The sequence below is a fragment of the Dermochelys coriacea genome, chromosome 1 (genome assembly GCF_009764565.3).
Source record: "Dermochelys coriacea isolate rDerCor1 chromosome 1, rDerCor1.pri.v4, whole genome shotgun sequence".
In the NCBI taxonomy this organism is placed as follows: Eukaryota; Metazoa; Chordata; order Testudines; family Dermochelyidae; genus Dermochelys; species Dermochelys coriacea.
The window spans coordinates 149,432,766-149,452,663 of NC_050068.2; the positions used below are offsets into that span (position 1 = coordinate 149,432,766).

General features: G+C 39.3%; 1 protein-coding gene across 8 annotated transcripts in view; it reads right to left on the reverse strand.

The window, feature by feature from the left end:
* DMD (dystrophin) overlaps nt 1–13,031 on the reverse strand; it is a 1,935,994-nt gene extending 1,922,963 nt beyond the window's left edge. For 3 of the 8 annotated variants that reach the window (XM_043505371.1, XM_043505378.1, XM_043505417.1), the window contains exon 1: nt 12,351–13,030. In XM_043505371.1, the coding sequence (XP_043361306.1) occupies nt 12,351–12,447 (97 nt within the window). In that variant the 5' untranslated portion in view covers nt 12,448–13,030. Of the gene's footprint in view, nt 1–12,350 lie in introns of all 8 variants that reach the window. The other 5 variants (XM_043505356.1, XM_043505349.1, XM_043505366.1 and 2 more) reach the window with 3 other exon arrangements.
* Nucleotides 13,032–19,898: the final 6,867 nt, after the last annotated feature.

The following is a 19,898-nucleotide window of genomic DNA, read 5'->3' on the forward strand; positions in this document are numbered from 1 at the left end:
TACAATATTGAACAGCAAACACTTTAAAGACAAAAAACCTTCAATAACTCGTACATTTTTCCGGAATCACTGACTGCTTCAATGATCCAAAACTATTTGACCAAAGATCACCCAACAGTTCCCAGGTTATTCATCCTAAAGGATCAAGCCCGCAATTACTGGGAAGAGTTCAAACAATGTAAAATTTTGCACATTATACCTGCATATGTAATGTCTTCCACTATGCTGGCAAACTTCATGCAGTCACAGTTTGGGGCTTGCAATCACTATTTAAGACATCAGATTGGGTTTGTTTGTTTTTTTTAGTGCTTTGTAATCCTTTCCTCATATGAGACCAGTAGTGAATTAAAAGCAGCCAGTGACCTGCCTATAAAGTCTGTAGTGCTGACAAGACCAAATGGGTGAACAATACTATTCCACCTTATCATTTGAGCAGCAAAGTTTGTAATTGTGGAAGATTTATTAAATTCCATTTGCAGCCATCAATATCAAATTATAGAGGAGTTTCCTTGTCAGTAGCACTTTGTAAAAGAGGAAATAAATATGTATTAAATGGAAGTATATTATGGAAATATACAAATGCTTTCCTAAAAAAAGTCAGAGAGATGATTAATCTTTTCTTTGCATCTTTGTTTGTGTTATTTGTTCCAATAATACATATGAGCTGCATAACAGCAGTATATAATTTCTTCTGTTCATTAAAAAAAAGTCTACAGGAAATAGGCCTGTCAAATGATTTTTAAAAATTGCAATTAATCGTGAGATTAAAAAAATAGTCATGATTAATGACAGTTTTAATCACACTGTTAAATAATAGAATAACAATTTAATTTTATTATAAATAGTTTTGGATATTTTTCTACATTTTAAAATATATTGATTTCAATTACAACACAGAATAAAAGGTGTACATTTCTCCCCTCTTATTATTATTTTTATTATAATATTTGCACTTTAAAAACAAAAGAAATAGTTTTTTTTCAATTCACCTCATACAAGTATTCTCGTGCAACCTCTTTATCCTGAAAGTGCAACTTACAAATATAGAATTATTATACCAGTGATGCAAGGTATTTATGTGCCAGTGGGCTTGTCTTCACTACAAGGGTAAGTTGACCTAAGTGAATAATGTAACTGGAGTCGACGTAGCTTAGATCGATTTATGCTGGTGTCTTCATTGTGCTGTGTCGATGGGAGATGCTCTCTGGTCAACTTCCTTACTCTTCTCAGACAGCTGGAGTACCAGGGTTGACCAGGGAGTGCTCTACCGTCAATTTAGCAGGCCTTCACTAGACCCACTAAATCGATCCCTGCTGCATCAATTGCAGGAGCGTCAATCTTCCTCTAGTGAAGACCAGCCCAGATATTCTGAACATTCATATGCCCTTCATGCTTCAACCACCCTTCCAGAGGACATGCTTCCATGCTGATGATGGGTTCTGCTTGATAACAGTCCAAAGCAGTGCAGACCGATGCACTTAACTTTTCATCATCTGAGTCAGAAGCTACCAACAGAAGGTTGATTTTTTTTTCTTGGTGATGGTGGTTCGGGTTCTGTAGTATCCGCATCAGAGTGTTGCTCTTTTAAGACATCTGACAATGTTTCACACCTCGTCCCTCTCAGATTTTGGAAGGAACTTCAGATTTGTAAATTTCCTGAGGTTAAAAGGATCCTAAAGGGAGCGGGAAAGAATCCCCTAATTATCCTTCACGTGGGAACAAATGATACAGCTAGATTCTCACTGGAAAGTATTAAGGGAGACTATGATAGGCTGGGGAAGATGCTTAAGGAAATTGAGGCTCAGATGATCTTTAGTGGGATCCTTCCTGTTCCTAGAGAAGGGCAACAAAGGTGTGACAAGATTATGACTGTCAACAGATGGCTTAGGCAGTGGTGCTATAAGGAGGGCTTTGGGATGTATGGCCACTGGGAGGCATTCATGGACAGAGGACAGTTCTCTCGGGATGGACTCCATCTGAGTAGGGAAGGAAATAGACTTCTAGGATCAAGGCTGGCACAACTGATAAAGAGAGCTTTAAACTAGGAGTTTGGGGGAGATGGTTGGGAGATGTCCAGGTAATCTCCATGCCAGATTTTAGCATTGAGAGGGAAGAAGACGAAGTAAGAAAGGATATAGCCGTGGGTAGGAGAATGTATATAAGGAGCGAGGGCGGTGTGGATACTAGTCTAATAGGTTATACTGGCTGTAGAATGACTGTGCCTAATAGGGTACAAAATGTGAGTGAGGCCAAACAGCAAAAATTAAGATGTTTGTACAACAATGCGAGGATTAGGAAAAACTTTTTCACTAAGAGGGTGGTGAAACACTGGAATGCGTTACCTAGGGAGGTGGTAGAATCTCCTTCCTTAGAGGTTTTTTTAAGGTCAGGCTTGACAAAGCCCTAGCTGGGATGATTTAACTGGGACTTGGTCCTGCTTTGAGCAGGGGGTTGGACTAGATGACCTTCTGGGGTCCCTTCCAACCCTGATATTCTATGATTCTATGATTCTATGACCCTAGGTAACAAAATGGAGGAACTAGAGCTACTGGTGCAGGAAGTGAAACCAGATATTATAGGGATAACAGAAACATGGTGGAATAGTAGTCATGACTGGACTACAGGTATTGAAGGGTATGTGCTGTTTAGGAAAGACAGAAATAAAGGTAAAGATGGTGGAGTAGCATTGTATATCAATGATGAGGTAGAATGTAAAGAAATAAGAAGCGATGCAATGGATAAGACAGAGTCCGTGTGGGCAAAAATTACATTGGGGAAGATAACTAGTAGAGCCTCTCCTACGATAGTGCTTGGGATGTGCTATAGACCGCCGGGATCTAATTTGGATATAGATAGAGCCCTTTTTAATGTTTTTAATAAAGTAAATACTAATGGAAACTGCGTGATCATGGGAGACTTTAACTTCCCAAATATAGACTGGAGGACCAGTGCTAGTAATAATAATAGGGCTCAGATTTTCCTAGATGCAATAGCTGATGGATTCCTTCATCAAGTAGTTGCTGAACTGACTAGAGGGGATGCCATTTTAGATTTAATTTTGGTGAGTAGCGAGGACCTCAAAGAAGAAATGGTTGTAGGGAACAATCTTGGCTCAAGTGATCATGAGCTAATTCAGTTCAAACTGAATGGAAGGATTAACAAAAATAAATCTGCAACTAGAGTTTTTGATTTCAAAAGGGCTGACTTTCAAAAATTAAGGAAATTAGTTAGGGAAGTGGATTGGACTGAAGAACTTATGGATCTAAAGGTAGAGGAGGCCTGGGATTACTTTAAATCAAAGCTGCAGAAGCTATCAGAAGCCTGTATCCCAAGAAAGGGGAAAAATTCATAGGTAGGAGTTGTAGACCAAGCTGGATGAGCAAGCATCTTAGAGAGGTGTTAAGAAGAAGCAGAAAGCATACAGGGAGTGGAAGATGGGAGGGATCAGCAAGGAAATCTACCTAATTGAGGTCAGAACATGTAGGGATAAAGTGAGACAGGCTGAAAGTCGAGTAGAGTTGGACCTTGCAAAGGGAATTAAAACTAATAGTAAAAGGTTCTATAGCCATATAAATAAGAAGAAAACTAAGAAAGAAGAAGTGGGGCCGCTTAACACTGAGGATGGAGTGGAGGTTAAAGATAATCTAGGCATGGCCCAATATCTAAACAAATACTTTGCCTCAGTCTTTAATAAGGCTAAAGAGGATCTTAGGGATAATGGGAGCATGACAAATGGGAATGAGGATATGGAGGTAGATATACCATATCTGAGGTAGAAGCGAAACTGAAACAGCTTAATGGGACTAAATCGGGGGGCCCAGATAATCTTCATCCAAGAATATTAAAGGAATTGGCACCTGAAATTGCAAGCCCATTAGCAAGAATTTTTAATGAATCTGTAAACTCAGGAGTAGTACCGAATGATTGGAGAATTGCTAATATAGTTCCTATTTTTAAGAAAGGAAAAAAAAGTGATCTGGGTAACTACAGGCCAGTTAGTTTGACATCTGTAGTATGCAAGGTCCTGGAAAAAATTTTGAAGGAGAAATTAGTTAAGGACATTGAAGTCAATGGTAAATAGGACAAAATACAACATGTTTTACAAAAGGTAGATCATGCCAGACCAACCTAATCTCCTTTTTAGACAATTACTGACCTTGGCTCAAAAAGTGGGAGTGTGCTAATAAAGTTTGCAGATGATACAAAGCTGGGAGGTATTGCCAATTCAGAGAAGGACCGGGATATTATACAGGAGGATCTGGATGACCTTGTAAACTGGAGTAATAGTAATAGGATGAAATTTAATAGTGAGAAGTGTAAGGTTATGCATTTAGGGATTAATAACAAGAATTTTAGTTGTAAGTTGGGGACGCATGAATTAGAAGTAACGGAAGAGGAGAAGGACCTTGAAGTATTGGTTGATCATAGGATGACTATGAGCTGCCAATGTGATATGGCTGTGAAAAAAGCTAATGTGGTTTTGGGATGCATCAGGAGACGCATTTCCAGTAGGGATAAGGAGGTTTTAGTACCATTATACAAGGCACTGGTGAGACCTCACCTAGAATACTGTGTGCAGTTCTGGTCTCCCATGTTTAAAAAGGATGAATTCAAACTGGAGCAGGTACAGAGAAGGGCTACTAGGATGATCCGAGGAATGGAAAACTTGTCTTATGAAAGGAGACTTGTTTAGCCTAACTAAAAGAAGGTTGAGGGGAGATATGATTGCCTTCTATAAATATATCAGAGGGATAAATACAGGAGAGGGAGAGGAATTATTTCAGCTCAGCACCAATGTGGACACAAAAACAATTGGGTATAAACTGGCCACCAGGAAGTTTAGACTTAAAATTAGATGAAGGTTTCTAACCATCAGAGGAGTGAACTTTTGGAATAGCCTTCCAAGGGAAGCAGTGGGGGCAAAAGATCTATCTGGTATTAAGATTCTACTCGATAAGTTTATAGAGGAGATGGTATGATGGGATAATGGGATTTTGGTAAGTAATTGATCTTTAAATATTCAGGGTAAATAGGACTAATTCCCTGAGATGGGATATTAGATGGATGGGATTTGAGTTACCCAGGAAACAATTTTCTGTAGTATCTGGCTGGTGAATCTTGCCCATATGCTCAGGGTTTAGCTGATTGCCATATTTGGGGTCGGGAAGGAATTTTCCTCCAGGGCAGATTGGAGAGGCCCTGGAGGTTTTTCGCCTTCCTCTGTAGCATGGGGCATGGCTGACTTGAGGGAGGCTTCTCTGCTCCTTGAAGTCTTTAAACCATGATTTGAGGACTTCAATAGCTCAGACATAGGTGAGGTTTTTCATAGGAGAGGGTGGGTGAGATTCTGTGGCCTGCGCTGTGCAGGAGGTCGGACTAGATGATCAGAATGGTCCCTTCTGACCTTAGTATCTATGAAACTGGCTGAACAAGAAGTAGGCCTGAGTGGGCTTGTAGGCTCTAAAGTTTTAGATTTTTTTGTTTTTGAGTGAAGTTATGTAAAAAAAAATAATAATTCTACACCGGAAAGTTGCACTTTCACGATAAAGAAATTTCACTGAAGTACCTGTATGAGGTGAATTGAAAAATACGATTTCTTTTATTTATTTTTACAGTGCAAATATTTTTAATCAAAAATAATATAAAGTGAGCGCTGGACACTTTGTATTCTGCGTTGTGATTAAAATCAAGATATTTTAAAATGTAAAAAAAATCCAAAATATTTATAATAAATTTAAATTGGTATTCTGTTACTGTTTATCAGTGCAATTAAAACTGTTATCACAATTATTTTTTAAAATCTAGTAACATTTGTTTTGCGTTAATCGCTTGCATTAACTATGATTAATTGACAGCCCTAACAGGAAAATCTGTAATGGTTTTATTTAGTATGGCTTTTGAATATCAGAAAAACAGATAGATGGAAGTGATTGGGAGTAGAAGTTGATACCATACAAGGAATTCTATATGCAAAGCATCAGAGAGACAAAGAAAGACTGAACACACACTTCAAGGGGCATTGTTGATTTTTTACCATGGTTTTGTTGTTTTTTTACCTTTTATATTTCCTTTTTTTCCCCCCTGCCTGTGATCAGTCACAAAAAAGATGATATAGGCAAACATATAAGCACTAGACAAAACCAAAGTATCACCCTGCCCATTCAGGCTCGTGCATTTATACAACATCAGGCTCGTCATCGTGCTGGATGCACTGTTGCTGCTCTACATAGCATTGTTGGGGATCTGTATATGAAAGGAACACTTGTAAAGAACTGCATATTGTAACATTAAATATCAAACTGAGAAAGTCGATGATTCTAATGGACACCACCAAAAGCCCACTATTCCTTCTCCTCTCCTGATTTTTAAAGATAAAGATCTACTCAGAAGATAAGAACTAAAGAAACTGCAGTCCATATATAAGGACTCTGCTTTAATTTCTGTAAACAAATACCATCCCACACACATTCTTACTCTATTGCAGAGAAGCATAGCGCATAAGGGAAAAAGATAAGGAAGGTCCAAGCGTGGACCCTACAATCTGCCATTATCCCATCTTTCCAGAAAGGCTTCCCTTACAACTCTCCAATGGAACACAATAACGCTTCCTAAAACCTTACTCACATCTGCTTCTCAGTCACTCTTTTTGCCATTTCTTGATTGCACCTCTGGAACCCCCTCTGCTGGGGCTCATCTGATCTATATTCTGGATCTCTTATTTTACAATGCAGGCAACATTCAAATACTCAATATACCCAGCAGAAAGGCTTTTCAAATGCCTGTGCCTTAAAGCTTCCTCCCACAAGAGGAATGGTGGAGTAGGAAGCTGAAAGCCTATTAATTTCTGATTCAAGTACAGTATTCTTTGTAAAGTAGGAGTCTCATGTTTCAGTACAGTTTTCATTTAACAATTACATCAGCACAACAACAACAACAACAGAAGAAGCTGGAATCAGTGTCTTTCTCAGAAAATCCCCAAGCTCTGTCTCCAACTCTCTTTCTGGATTAATTCATTTTAGCTATTTGTAATAAAGATGGCAATATGGCTTCAGGTGGACAACTGAGACCATCCTGCCCTAACCCCAGGTATTCTGCTACTTGTGGTAAGATAGTAGGAGAAACTTCAGGGCACTTTCCATGAAGTTAAGAAATATGAGATCTGGCATTTAGTTCCAGTGAATGAGTGGGTTTAATCCTATGCAGAGAGATGATATCATCTGAGGGAGCGCTTAAAAAAACTGATAATTGTGATACACATTTGAACCTTTGGTCTTTTGAGTGTGGCCCCTCACCAGTTATAGCTCCGATTAGCTGGGTTTGATCCGTGGTGTCCTAATAAAAGAAAGAGCATTTCCGATCTGTGGTGTCCTAATAAACGAAAGAGCATTTCCTTATTTTATGGATTTCAGAGTAGCAGCCGTGTTAGTCTGTATTCGCAAAAAGAAAAGGAGTACTTGTGAAGTGAGCTGTAGCTCACGAAAGCTTATGCTCTAATAAATTTGTTAGTCTCTAAGGTGCCACAAGTACTCTTTTTTTTTTTTTATTTTATGGAGAGAACGTTAAGTCTTTTGTCTTGGAAGACTTAATGTATTAAATTTTTTTAGATGATCTGAAGTCCTGTGGTGGAAGGCTATGTAGAATAATTTTCTGTACTAAGTACAAATCTTGGCCTTCTCATGTAACATGTCTAAATAATACATTTTGCAAGGTGAACTATTTGTAAATTGACTATATGTCTTAGTTTTTCATATGACATCCTACTGACCCAAAAAGTTGTCAGTTCTTCATCTCTCTCAGCATTTTTTTTTTAGTTATTTTTTTTCCAGGATGGAATGCCACAGGTTAAAATAAGTGAGAATGGGGGTAGCATAGCTCCTGATTTTAGCTACTCCTCATCCTCCTTGACTGATGCTGTTAGAGAGTTTCGTTTTCTGTTTCTTTCTGCTCTACTGACTGCACATTGCTATTCTGTTCTGTATTTAGCAGAAACCAACAACCCAATGGAATAGTTGTTGTATAGCACTTTCAGAGAAAAGCCAAATGAGTGGAGACACTACCAAAGCTTTCCTTTTGCTTAAAGTGAATGTTAAGGATATGTTCAGTTTCATGATAAACTCTCTCAGAGCACCAGATTATTGGAAAACTTCCTCCCCTCTGACAAATATGCACAAGGCTGTTGAGTCAGAAGCTGTCAATAGCAGCACCAGCACACACTAAAATAGTACTGATCTGTTTAACAAGAATATTTCACAACCCCCAAAAATGTTGCTACAAAACCATGCTTTGTTTTCTTTTTTAAAAAATATGCTACCTCACATATTTGTGATGGATATTTTTGTTGTAACCCAGCCTGGAGAAGGGATGCAAGCGCACTTGCCTGCCAGAGAGCCTCATTTCCAACAGCCAGCTCCTCCCCTTAAAGATTTTGGGTCTCACAACTACTAGCACCAATGTCAGGTCTCCTAAAACAGGCCTAAAATCCCTGTTTTCCTCCAATGACTTCCACCTATGAAGAGGGAGGTACTGGCATAACCACTTTTTCCCAGCTGTGCTGCCCCTCTGATGTCATTCTTACCCATAGAACCAGCTCAGTACCAGGTTCCAGTTTTCTAGATTTGCTCCACTGGAGCTGCTTGGAAAGCCAACAGACTTCCCCATCTTGCTAAACCACATCCCCCTCCTCCAGCTTCTCCCAGACTGACACATTTTGGGAGTCAGGCAACTCTGCCAAACCCTTTCATAGCAGGCTCTCTTTTTTGACTACAGTAACCTCCTGCTCCAGCCCCGACTCCACCATTAACCTCAGGATTCCAGAGTCCCACTGACTTTATCACCATTTGCTTTGCAAAGCAGATTTGTATTGATGCCGTTGTTACTTCTTGACTCATCGTGATGCCCCCAATCTTCCTCCTAATCTTTATCGGAATTTTTCCCTCCTTGTCTGTCCTTAGCCTGTCTCTCATCTCCCAGTCTCTCTCTCCAATCCTGCACCCCACCTACCCAATTGAGCCCTGTCATCTCCCTCCATCTAATCTCAGCAATTCTCACATCCCTCACCTTCTCTCTCATTATCTCAAAAAAACAGACTAACTAACTAACTAACTAAAACCTTAAGTAGCCAGTAGAGAGACTAGGTGGATGAGGTAATATCTTTTACTGGACCAACTTCTGTTGGTGAGAGCGTAAGTAACCTCTAAACAATCATGAATTGTATTAAGAAAAAAATCAAAATCCACTATTCCTTATGGAATCCTCTATACTTCCAAGATGTGTGGTTAACAGAGCAGAATAGCCATGTGATTTACCATAATCTTTTCCCTCTCCCTTTATTGTGTGTCAAGTCATTTGTGTGTCATGTCTGAAGTTAGAGTATAACTTTGCAGGGCAGAGAATGTGCTCTTCTGTGTATTTGCACATCTAGAACAATAGAGCCCTGATCCAGACAACACCATAACACAAATAATAGTAACAATTATGTCATGAAGGAGCATAAGTGCTTGCAGACTAATTGTTCAAACTTCTAACTATCATAACTACTCTGCAGTTCTTCCCTAAATCTCTATTGGTAACAAATTAAAATCAAGCAGCTATGTATCAGCAATGCATGCACCACTAGACTGCCTGTGCACTACTGCTTATAAAGGTACACACCCTCGCCATAAATTTCAGATCTGGTATAAGATTTCTTACAGATCCATCTATGTACCACTACATTTGGGAGTGTTTGGGTCCAGGTTTTTGAATCAGGCCAATACCTGCACCTAATATGGCAGCTGCATGAGTAAAGTTGGATTAGAAAGGCCAGGTGGAGATAGGGAGACTTGTGTGAATGAAGAGAGAAAAGTTTGAGCACCAGTAAGAAAAGTAAGAAACAGACACAGTAACATTTCTGCAAGTATCTACTGAGAGAGAATCTATTTGGTCCTATTGTTACTTCTCTTCTTTTATTTCATTATTTGTGCTGCCCCACTCTCTCTGTTCAAAGGAGAAATTTTAAAAGTGTGTGTGTATTCATCAGTGTCATGTAAAATAATAAAAAGGAATGGACTAATAGCTTTCTTTAACCCCAACAGTGCTTGGATTTCATGATTTAAAGCTTACACTTCAAGCTGGATGTGATTTTTTTTAATAATTATGATGATCACCATCAAAGTGAGCTTGCTCACTAGGCAGGTTTCCCCAGAGCCTTGCATGGTAGTTCTATAAATAATCAACTGGTAGCTCCACCTAGTGTCTTCTTAATTCACCAGTGAAACAAAATGCTAAAAGCACTCAGTATTGACAAAACATAAGTCAAACCATAAAAACACTATTTTCAACTGGACAGTGGCCACAGACAGCATTCTATTAGGATATCTTCATTAAAGGCAAAACCATATTCTGTTACTATCATGTGATCAGAGTCAGCCTGCATTCCTCCAACAAGGAGCAAGTGATGGCTTCAGCACTGCAAGTACAATATATTCAGTGTGAAAATAGTTTTGCTGCTATCCTGAAAAGGTGAATGGTACTTAAATTGTTTATATGGGAAACACTCTCTACTATTTTTAAAATTAACTACACAGAAAATTACCCTTACGCCTGAAAGAGCTTTTCTAGAACAGCAGGACAGTGGACTTTTAGAATCACTGAACAATTGTGACCATATAAACAGGGGAGTAATTTTGGCCACATAGAGAAGTGCTTCTCTCCTGCCAATGGTTAGTTTAAAATGTCTCTCTAAAGCGATCCAAGAAGAGAAACGATCAACTATCCAGCAGTCTATTAGTTTTACTAATCTTTATCTCAAAAATTTTTTAAAGGCTGGTTCACTGCTATTTATCTGGAGATTATCCTGCCCCTTCAACCAACCTCGCATACCTTGTCTCTCTCATGTATTTTGAAGCATTTATCTTTTTAAAATAGCTATAGCTCCACTCAGGTTAGTAACAGTTTTAAACTAAACTACAAACTATTCAAAGAAAAGTTAGAACACACTAATATACAGTATGCAAAGGACATACTTTATATATAGCACTTTCAAAGAGAATATCTAATCTGGGGGAGAGGGGAGTTTAAAGAGAGCATATTGTATCCTAAACTGAGAAAATTAATTTAGCATAATTTTATTTTATAGGCTATTAAGTTGTCTACTGTACCTAAGGAGAAACAATATCCTGGTTCTTGTTTACATTCACAAAACCCACATTTACTTATTATTCCCAAAACAATCTATTCCAATATAGTTGACACCTGTTTTAAACAATCACCTGTTCTAAACTGCTGGGAGTGGGGGAGTGTTTCACCCTAGTGGTGATAAAATATATTTCAGTATATACTTAACTCTCTGTCATGATGAGCAGAGAGAGAAAGAGAGAGAAGGGGAAGGTGTTTACAAGGAAATTATATGCATAAAAAAGCAGCTTTAAATGACCTCAAACTTTCTTTTTACAGTCAGTTGAAACTTATGCTTATGACTCATCTATTTTAAAGTATTTACAACTGCAATCCCATGACTGTATAAAAACATACTGCAGCATACCAAATGAATTTAATAAAATGCATATAAGAGAATACTCTCTGATGTTTCAAAAATAAAAGAATACTCTAATTTTCAATAATTTAGTATTTGCTATCATTCCTCATTAAAAGCTTTCAAAATCCTATCTGAAACAAGCTGATACAGAGAAATTAAGAGCGGTAATCAAGAGAGAAACGATAGACCAGCTGGGTAGATATCAAGTTGGCAAAACGTGAATACAGTTCAATAGCAGAAACAGATGCTGGAGTTGTTGAAAAACCCTGCAGGAGATATTGATGTATTTTTTTCATATAATACTGAACAACTGAATGAAAGTCAAGGACTAAAAACTGATGAGAAGAAAAAAAAAAGCCAGAAAAAAAAACTAACTATAAAACAGAAACCTGCAATTTTTTTTCATTATATCAAAACATTCAATATATGCATCTTCATTTCCTCAATATTCCTGAACATGCCAATATATCAATTAAAGCTTGCTACTTAATTATATGGAGCCTTTGCCAGGGTTAGGTTTAGTGTGTGTTTGTTTCCATCTACCTGAAGCTGCACAGACTCTTAGGAAATACTTTATTCTGTAATCTCATTCTAACATAATGCTCTTTCAGGTAAGTGGCTCCCTGAGGTTGGAGGAAAGCACACACACACGGAAATGTTACACAAGCATAAATGCAATTCAACAATCCATTTTGCAAAAGAAACATTGTTTTCAGAGTTTCAAGACCTCAGCAACAAATCCTCTGCCATCAGCTGCAGCTTGTCCTAACATATGCTTTGTCACGGTCAGTTTCTAATTACATTCATAATGATGCAAGGGCTTTGATAATCCTACCTTCCATGCCAGCTGCTTTTCTTGTCACTCCATCATGCCAATAAGTTGGCTGCTGTAACAAATCAAGATAGTGCAAAACAGCATCTTTTCCCTGCATCTGTCATCTTCCTGAAAGCATTCTCTTACTGCCGACTGCTGGGAACCAGAAAGTCTATTTGAATTCCAACAGCTCCCCTTTCGCATGATTCAAGTTAGGTTAGGTGGGCATGCCTAACATGATTCTTTCCATCATTTATTATGCAGCTGCTACACCGTCGGTGTGGTAACCACTCTGACTTTATCTGATACGTCAGTCTCACAGATCTGTACCTCAGTGCAAACACACATGAGCGATAGCATCCTGCATTTAATGAGCATTCTCCCTGGATAAAAACAGTGTATCTGCAAATCAGTTTCAAATCCTAGTGTTCACATTGTCCTCTAATGCTGATGTAAAGGTTTAGGCTTTTTCTTTTTTTAATTTTTGTCCTTTTTGTTACTTCCTTTCAGAAAGCACTGTTTCTCTCTTGTACGCTCTTAAATTAGTCATACTTCACTTAAACGTTTGCTGATTTGCTTGAAACTAACAGCACCTTTACAGTGAAACTCTCTGCTCTAAAGATACTTCTAAAATAATAGCACTGTTTATTCGGGTTCTCAGCTCTGCTTCATTATAGGGATGGGTTTTACAGCATGCATCTCAGAAAATTATATTCACATCTCTTCATTCTATTGAATGGCTCCCTAATGAGGGTCTGGTGGATTTGTAAGCAAATATGTCTACGTCAACATGTAGGTGACTTTTGTGTTTGATTTTTATGTTTTATGCATTTTAGAAGAAGACAATTTTCACAGTTCTGTGTACTAGCATCTTAGTATCCTTAAAGTGATACTGCAGTTAAAATAACTGAACATAAGCTGATCAGTTTCATTCACCAGTCTGTAGAGGGCATTCCACAATGATTAGAGTTCACTTATCTGATTGTGAGGGTCTTATGAATAAAAGGAAATGGGATTTGTTTTGTTGTCTTTTAGTTAGAATATCTTGGATGGGGGAAAAAAAAGAACATGCAGGCATCACTGATTTTAAAAATAACTTTAATAGACATTGACAGATACACATCAATCATCTAACAAATTTCATTAACTGCATCTCATCCCACCACTTTTGTCTGAAAGTCATTGGAATTCAGAACCCAACTGTTTTAAGTTTAGTGCATCTGCTTGTCAGTAAACTGAATGAAAGAATAAACCTGCACTGAAAGTTTGAATGTTGAAATCAGAAAAAAGTGACATTTTAAAAGAACACAAAAAAAACAACTGGTCAAAACTATTAGTCACGTAAGTGAAGCAGAAGGGAATGTTGGGAAAACCATTCTTAGAGAAAGATTTTCCTTGCCCCTTTTACACGTGGTGTGGTAGGGTAGCATAGAGTAGGTGGTGGGGGAGAGCAGAGAGGAGTCTATGGAGCCTTCCCCTGCTCTCTAGACAATCATGTAGCAGTGTTACCAACTCACAGTTTTATTTCAAGACTCATAATATTTGGTGGTTTTATTAAAATCCCAACTCCTGGAGTCAAATAATACATGAGAATTTCAGCTTTCTTTTTTTAAAACTAAGTTTCTTCTCTGCAGTCATGAGGACTAAAGAATGAAAATATGCCCCTAATTATACTCTAAAGCAGGCATGGACAAATTTGGGCCCGAGGGCCACATCTGGTTATGGAAATTGTATGGCAGGCCATGAATGCTCATGAAATTGGGGGTTGGGGTGCGGGAGGTGGTGAGGGCTCCAGCTGGGAGTGCGGGCTCTGGGGTGGGGCTGGGGATGAGGGGTTGGGGGTGCAGGAGGGTGCTCTGAGCTGGGACCAAGGGGTTTGGAGGGCAGGAGGGGGATCAGGGCTGGGGCAGGAAGTTGGGGTGCAGGAGGTGGTCAGGGATGCAGGCTCCAGGTGGCACTTACCTCAAGCAGCTTCCGGAAGCAGCGGCATGTCTCCCTTCCAGCTCCTATATGCAGCTGCAGCCAGACAGCTCTGCGTGCAGCCCCGTCTGCAGGCACCGCCACCGTAGGTCCCACTGGCCGTGGTTCCCAGCCAATAAGAGCTGTGGGGGCGTCACTTGGGGCAGGGCCAGTGTGCAGAGCCCCCGTCTAACTCTACGCTTAGGAGCCAGAGGGGGGACATGCCGCTGCTTCCAGGAGCCACACGGAACAGGGAAAGTCCTGGACTCCACTCCCAAGTGGGAGCTCAAGACATGGATTTAAATATCTGGAGGGCGGGATGTGGCCCCTGGGCTGTAGTTTGCCCACCCCTGCTCTAAAGGCTCAGAAATCAGAAAGCAAATAGAAAGAATCCCCAATTTTTTAAATCTCATGATTTTTAATGCACTTCTGTGATTGTTTTTAGGCCTGTTTCGTTATATTTATGTGTTTGGGTTGGCAGTACTCTTTTAGGGTCAGGTGCAACTGCGAGAACGGCTCCCTCCCAAAGGGAGTAAGGATAAAATAATAATAGGTTATATTGTATTACATATTTATATTGTGTCTTCACCCACACCACTATGTACTGGCCAGCATAGGTGGCCAGCCACACAGCAGGGAGTGTGGCACAAAGCCTCAGTATGCCAGGGAACTCCAAGAGGCATTCTGTCTCCTGGAGGCAGGCTACCTCTAAGTGTTCCTGAGAGCCACTATGGACTATGGTTAAGTGGCACAATCTACACCCGAATGAGCTAACATAATATGATGTAGTTTATCTCAGGTACAATATTTCTGGTGCACTAGGAATAAAATGTCCTTTTAGAGATTTCATGTAAATAAGGCAGAATTGCTACATCTGCTCCTCTGACTGTAGTAGCACATATCAACAAGCTAATTTTGCATTCAAGGCAGCAGTCAGTCCTATCATACAGTTGCAAAGTGCACAGCTATAAAGTGCCTATCTGAAAATATTGTCCGTTCCTTTTTGTTCACTGTTCAAGTCATTTCAGAAGTGAAACAAGCCAGACAATAAATGAAGACTGACTTTGAAATCCCTATAAATTTAAAATACCTAAAGGACATCCTTAATATTTCATACATCTACCAATTTTCAAGCCGTGAAGATAGCAACATGGAATTTATATGTTATTTCACAAAAGAATAGTTTGAGCCCATAGATCACATAGCTTAGAATTGAAAGAACATACTGTTTTCATTGATAAAATAGCCAGTAACTCACTGTAGGCTGATTTATATTTGAGTGAATTTTAAACAATGTGAGATTACAGATGCAGATATTATGAAAGGGATTGGATAGATAAATAGTTAAGATAGTGTTGGGATATGAATGGTGGCACTGTGATATGGCAGCATGATCAATAAATTTTAGCAATCTGTATGTTTGCCAGAACCCTTTTGCCCTATGGAAAACCACCTTTTTAAGTCTTATATGCTAAGGAAGATCAAGGAAAAAAATGACATTAAAACCATCTATGTAGAACTGTAAAAATCTCTTGGAAAAGGCACTCTACTACATAGTTTTGAGCATCTTGCTGACTTGATAGCTATGATTCAGGGAAAAATAGTCTTGAAGATCTGAGAATTTAATAAGTGAAACCAGTATTAATTATTTAGCATTCACGATAATAAACAAGAGTAATAGCTGATTTTTGTCCATACCTGAATTCTGTCTAGAAATACATTTTTTTCTTAGAAGGAACTGTACTTAGGGCCTGATCCTGTAACTGGCTTCAGCACCTGTGCAAATGGCAAACAGGTATAGAAACCTGCCCACATGGGGATCCATTTGCCTTAGTGGGAAATTTCACATATTGCATGTCAAGCTCTGATCCCTATTCAATGTGCTACTTGTACAACACAATTAGAGGATTTTTTTTCAAAGGGCAAGATAAATTAGTATTGCTACCCCTAAATTAACCCATTTTTTAGTTATATTTAACAGGGCTAAATATGTTTGTCTTGCTCCCTCTCTAACACAGAGAAGCATCCTGTGAATGTGCATTCACCATCTTTACCCTGATAGTGCATTGTTATTTTCATTTAAAATAGAGCAGTCTCCACAGTAAGAATAAAATGTAAATAAATGACAAACAGGGAAGTAGCGACCTAGTGGCATTTGTTACAGAGAGTTGGTGGCAACTGGCAAAGGGTGCACTGTTCCTTACAAGCAATTCCTGCCTCAGAACTGATGAACTCACTATATCTAATCAGGGAGTCAAACAAGTATTGATTTTTGGTTTAGTTTAAGTTTGGGTTCAATTACATTAAGTGTGTTCGGGTTCAATTCTGGATCAAGAATCAAAAAAATAACAGTTGGTTACTAGCTTGAACTGGTTCAAATCAAATGTCAATCTTATTGAAAGTAAATTAAAAAGAGAGAGCTGACACTCAACACTGAAACTAATTTGATTTTTGACCATTTACTTAGTTTTTATCTTTAACTTTACCTGAGTTTTCTTAGTGTTTTTGTGTGGTCAAATACAATTTGTTTTTAAATGAACAATTTGGTTGATTGAACTAAAATACCATTTTCTAATATTTGCTGTATCATATTGGACCACTGAGATGGGAGGATGAGTTTGAGTTTGGGGCATGGTTCCTGACTTAAGTACAGCCACTGGAGGAAAGAGTTTAGGTTTTTTGTAGGAGTGGGTGGGTGAGATTCTGTGGCCTGTGCTGTGCAGGAGGTCGGACTAGATGATCAGAATGGTCCCTTCTGACCTTAGTATCTATGAATCTATGAGTTGCCTAAGGCATTGGAGAGAGGTGGGAGAAGGCCTGTCTAAGGGGAAAGAAGAGTTGGGGAGCCATTACCTTTTTCCTTGGGTTCCTTTGAGTTATTGTTAACTTCTAGGACCAGGAAGCATTCTTCTTTTTTCCCCAGGGGAGTCTCAGATATGTTCTATCTGAGACTCCCCTGGGGCCTCATGTGCAGGCAGCTCCTGAGCTTGCCCTTTCTCTCCTTCTCTTCTCATTATACTGTGGCGGGGTATTTATCCATGGTAGGTAGCACCTGAGGTCTCTACTGAAAGTTTGTAACTTACCAACACTCATGGTGTGATGTGTTTACAGGCCCTATTTAAGGAATAATGTAACTATATTGAAAATTATATCCTTAGGGTCTTGGAGTGAAAGTCACCAGGGAATAATGACGATGGTCCATTCAAGCAGGAGGGAGCTGCCACCCTTCCCTGACTAGCCAATTACGTAATGTATTGCTCAACTGTGTACCTTTGCACCAACCCAGAAAAGTGAATGGATAACCAAAGACAAACCATAATCACCAAAACCACTTTGAGGTTAAAAAAAAAAAGATTATAACAGACAGGGAATCACTGTCTTTGAATAAAGACAAGAGACTGATACAGTGTATCACAGGGTGGAAAAAGATATGCTGGATCCATTCACTGAGTAGACATCTTGTTGAGCAGGGGTGTTTCATGAATGATTGGATCCTGGTTCCTGGGAAGCCAGCCAGGCTGCAACAAATTGGACTTTGTGGGGGAAATCTTCTCTATTAAATAGAATTCGTTTAAGCCCTAAGTTTGTGTTTTATGATTTTATTTGTATTGTAATCATCTGTTTCCATCACTCTCTCTGTTGTTTCTAGTGGAACTTCTATTCTTTCTTAAATCAACCTCCTTACTGCCTTTCACTTTATTACAAGTGCTGTGTGCTATACAGCACCAGTGATTTAAGGTAAAACTGGAGCACACTGTTCCTTTGGTAGCAGAGAATCTGGGATTTCTGAGTAGCCAGCAGCAGGGGCTGGATATCACAGGGGAATGCTTTCAGGGGACTGAGGTGCACCTCTTGTTAACCTGCAAGGCAAAGACAGGGCTGGCATAGCATGGAGCAGAGTGCTTTAGTGGCTGAAAATCTGGTGGTGTCAGGAAGCTGACACCCAATTACTACCAGCAAGACTCCTTCTCACTAGGAGCAGGGGATAACAAGGTGACTCATAGCCTGGGTACCTCGAGAACCATAACAAAATTCCAGTTAGAACAGTACTGACCTGAATAGGTGTCAGCAATTCAAATCCATTTATAACTTGCTCTGTAGCAAGAAGTGATGAGGGAAGGCTATCTGTCTCCTTCTATACAATGTGAAGCTTACAGTGCAGAAAAGTGTGTACATTTTCATATGTTTGCACCTGCTAAAACAGCTAATTAAATTGTTTTGCTTGTTGAGTTTTTGTTTGTTTTTTTGCTTGTTTTGGGAGCAATGCTGACTGAGGAACGCACCTCAAGAAATTGTGTCGCTGCTGCTCCTTGTTTCCCTCTTTGTGAGTACTAATAACTGATAAGGCAAAGGAGATAATGAATCACTGAGAAACAAGTGAGCACACCAGCTTGGACCTTCAACTCCATATGCTCTGTCATGCACTCTCTCTGATCTCAGAAAATAAAAGCTGAGTTTATCTGGCAAAAGTTATTAGTTTGTTCCTGACAACATTTTCCCAAAGAAAAAGACAAATTCTCATCTCTCTTTTCCCCCACCCCTCCAAAAAATGGCATGGAAGCAAATGCTAAAATGGTAAATTTGTACAATTATTTATTTATATAGTTTTAGTGCCAACATTAATGAATCGGGGGGGGGGGGAGGGGAGGAGAGACAGATTGCATAGAACGAATCCTAAAAAGTAATAACCAACTCAAATGGAAACAGCCTGATCAATTCAGAATTTTGGAAAATGCCCCATGAAGTTTCCCAAAGAGTTAGAGCCATCAATCATTTTCCTCAAAAGACAATACCACAGTAGTTGGGTCAAGTTGTTCTTCCCACAATTACAGCATATCCACTATGAGGTGAGCAGCATTTCTGAAATGTTCGATGCAGAAATATATGAGAAAGTGGGGAAACTGCTGGTGTTTATAACTGTGCTTCTATAAATGATTATCTCTATCCTATAACGTGGGCAGATTCTTATGCCTGTCAGAGGATGACTGGCCTCTTTACAAGGGACTAGGGACCAATGCCCTTGGACTGACTGACTGTTGCCAAGTTGGGATTAGGGAAGTCACCTGGGTCTTATAAAGGGGGAATGCTTTAATATCTAGGCTGTGTGGACTTTTTAAGGGGAATGAGTTAAGGGGAAACTGAGGCAGGACTCAGCAGAGTCACACTTGGCCAAAAGGAGACACTTCAGGGCAAGGACGTTCTTTGTTATAACCCTAATGACTTTTCTGGAACTCTGCATAGGTTCTGGTCTTCTGGATCTGACTGCAGGATCAGGTCCATCATATGGGCTGAAAGGGCCATTCCTTTGGTAAGTAATAATGATGTGTACCGCTGGAATCAGAGGTGATCACTCTGATGAAACTATGGAGATGTGAAGGGAGAATTGATACATTTTCTTTGTCTGTGCGATATAATGCAACAATTTTAGGAAAAAAGATAGAAATAAACCTGTGTAAAATGTTCTTAATTAAATCCCATACCTTATGAAAACTGATTTCAGGGTGGTCCCCTCCTCCTCCACAAACCAAACTTAAAACTCGGAACACATTTCGCTAAATATGTATTAGGGTTCACGAACCTTTCAAGCAAGTCTGGATCATTTTAAGCTTT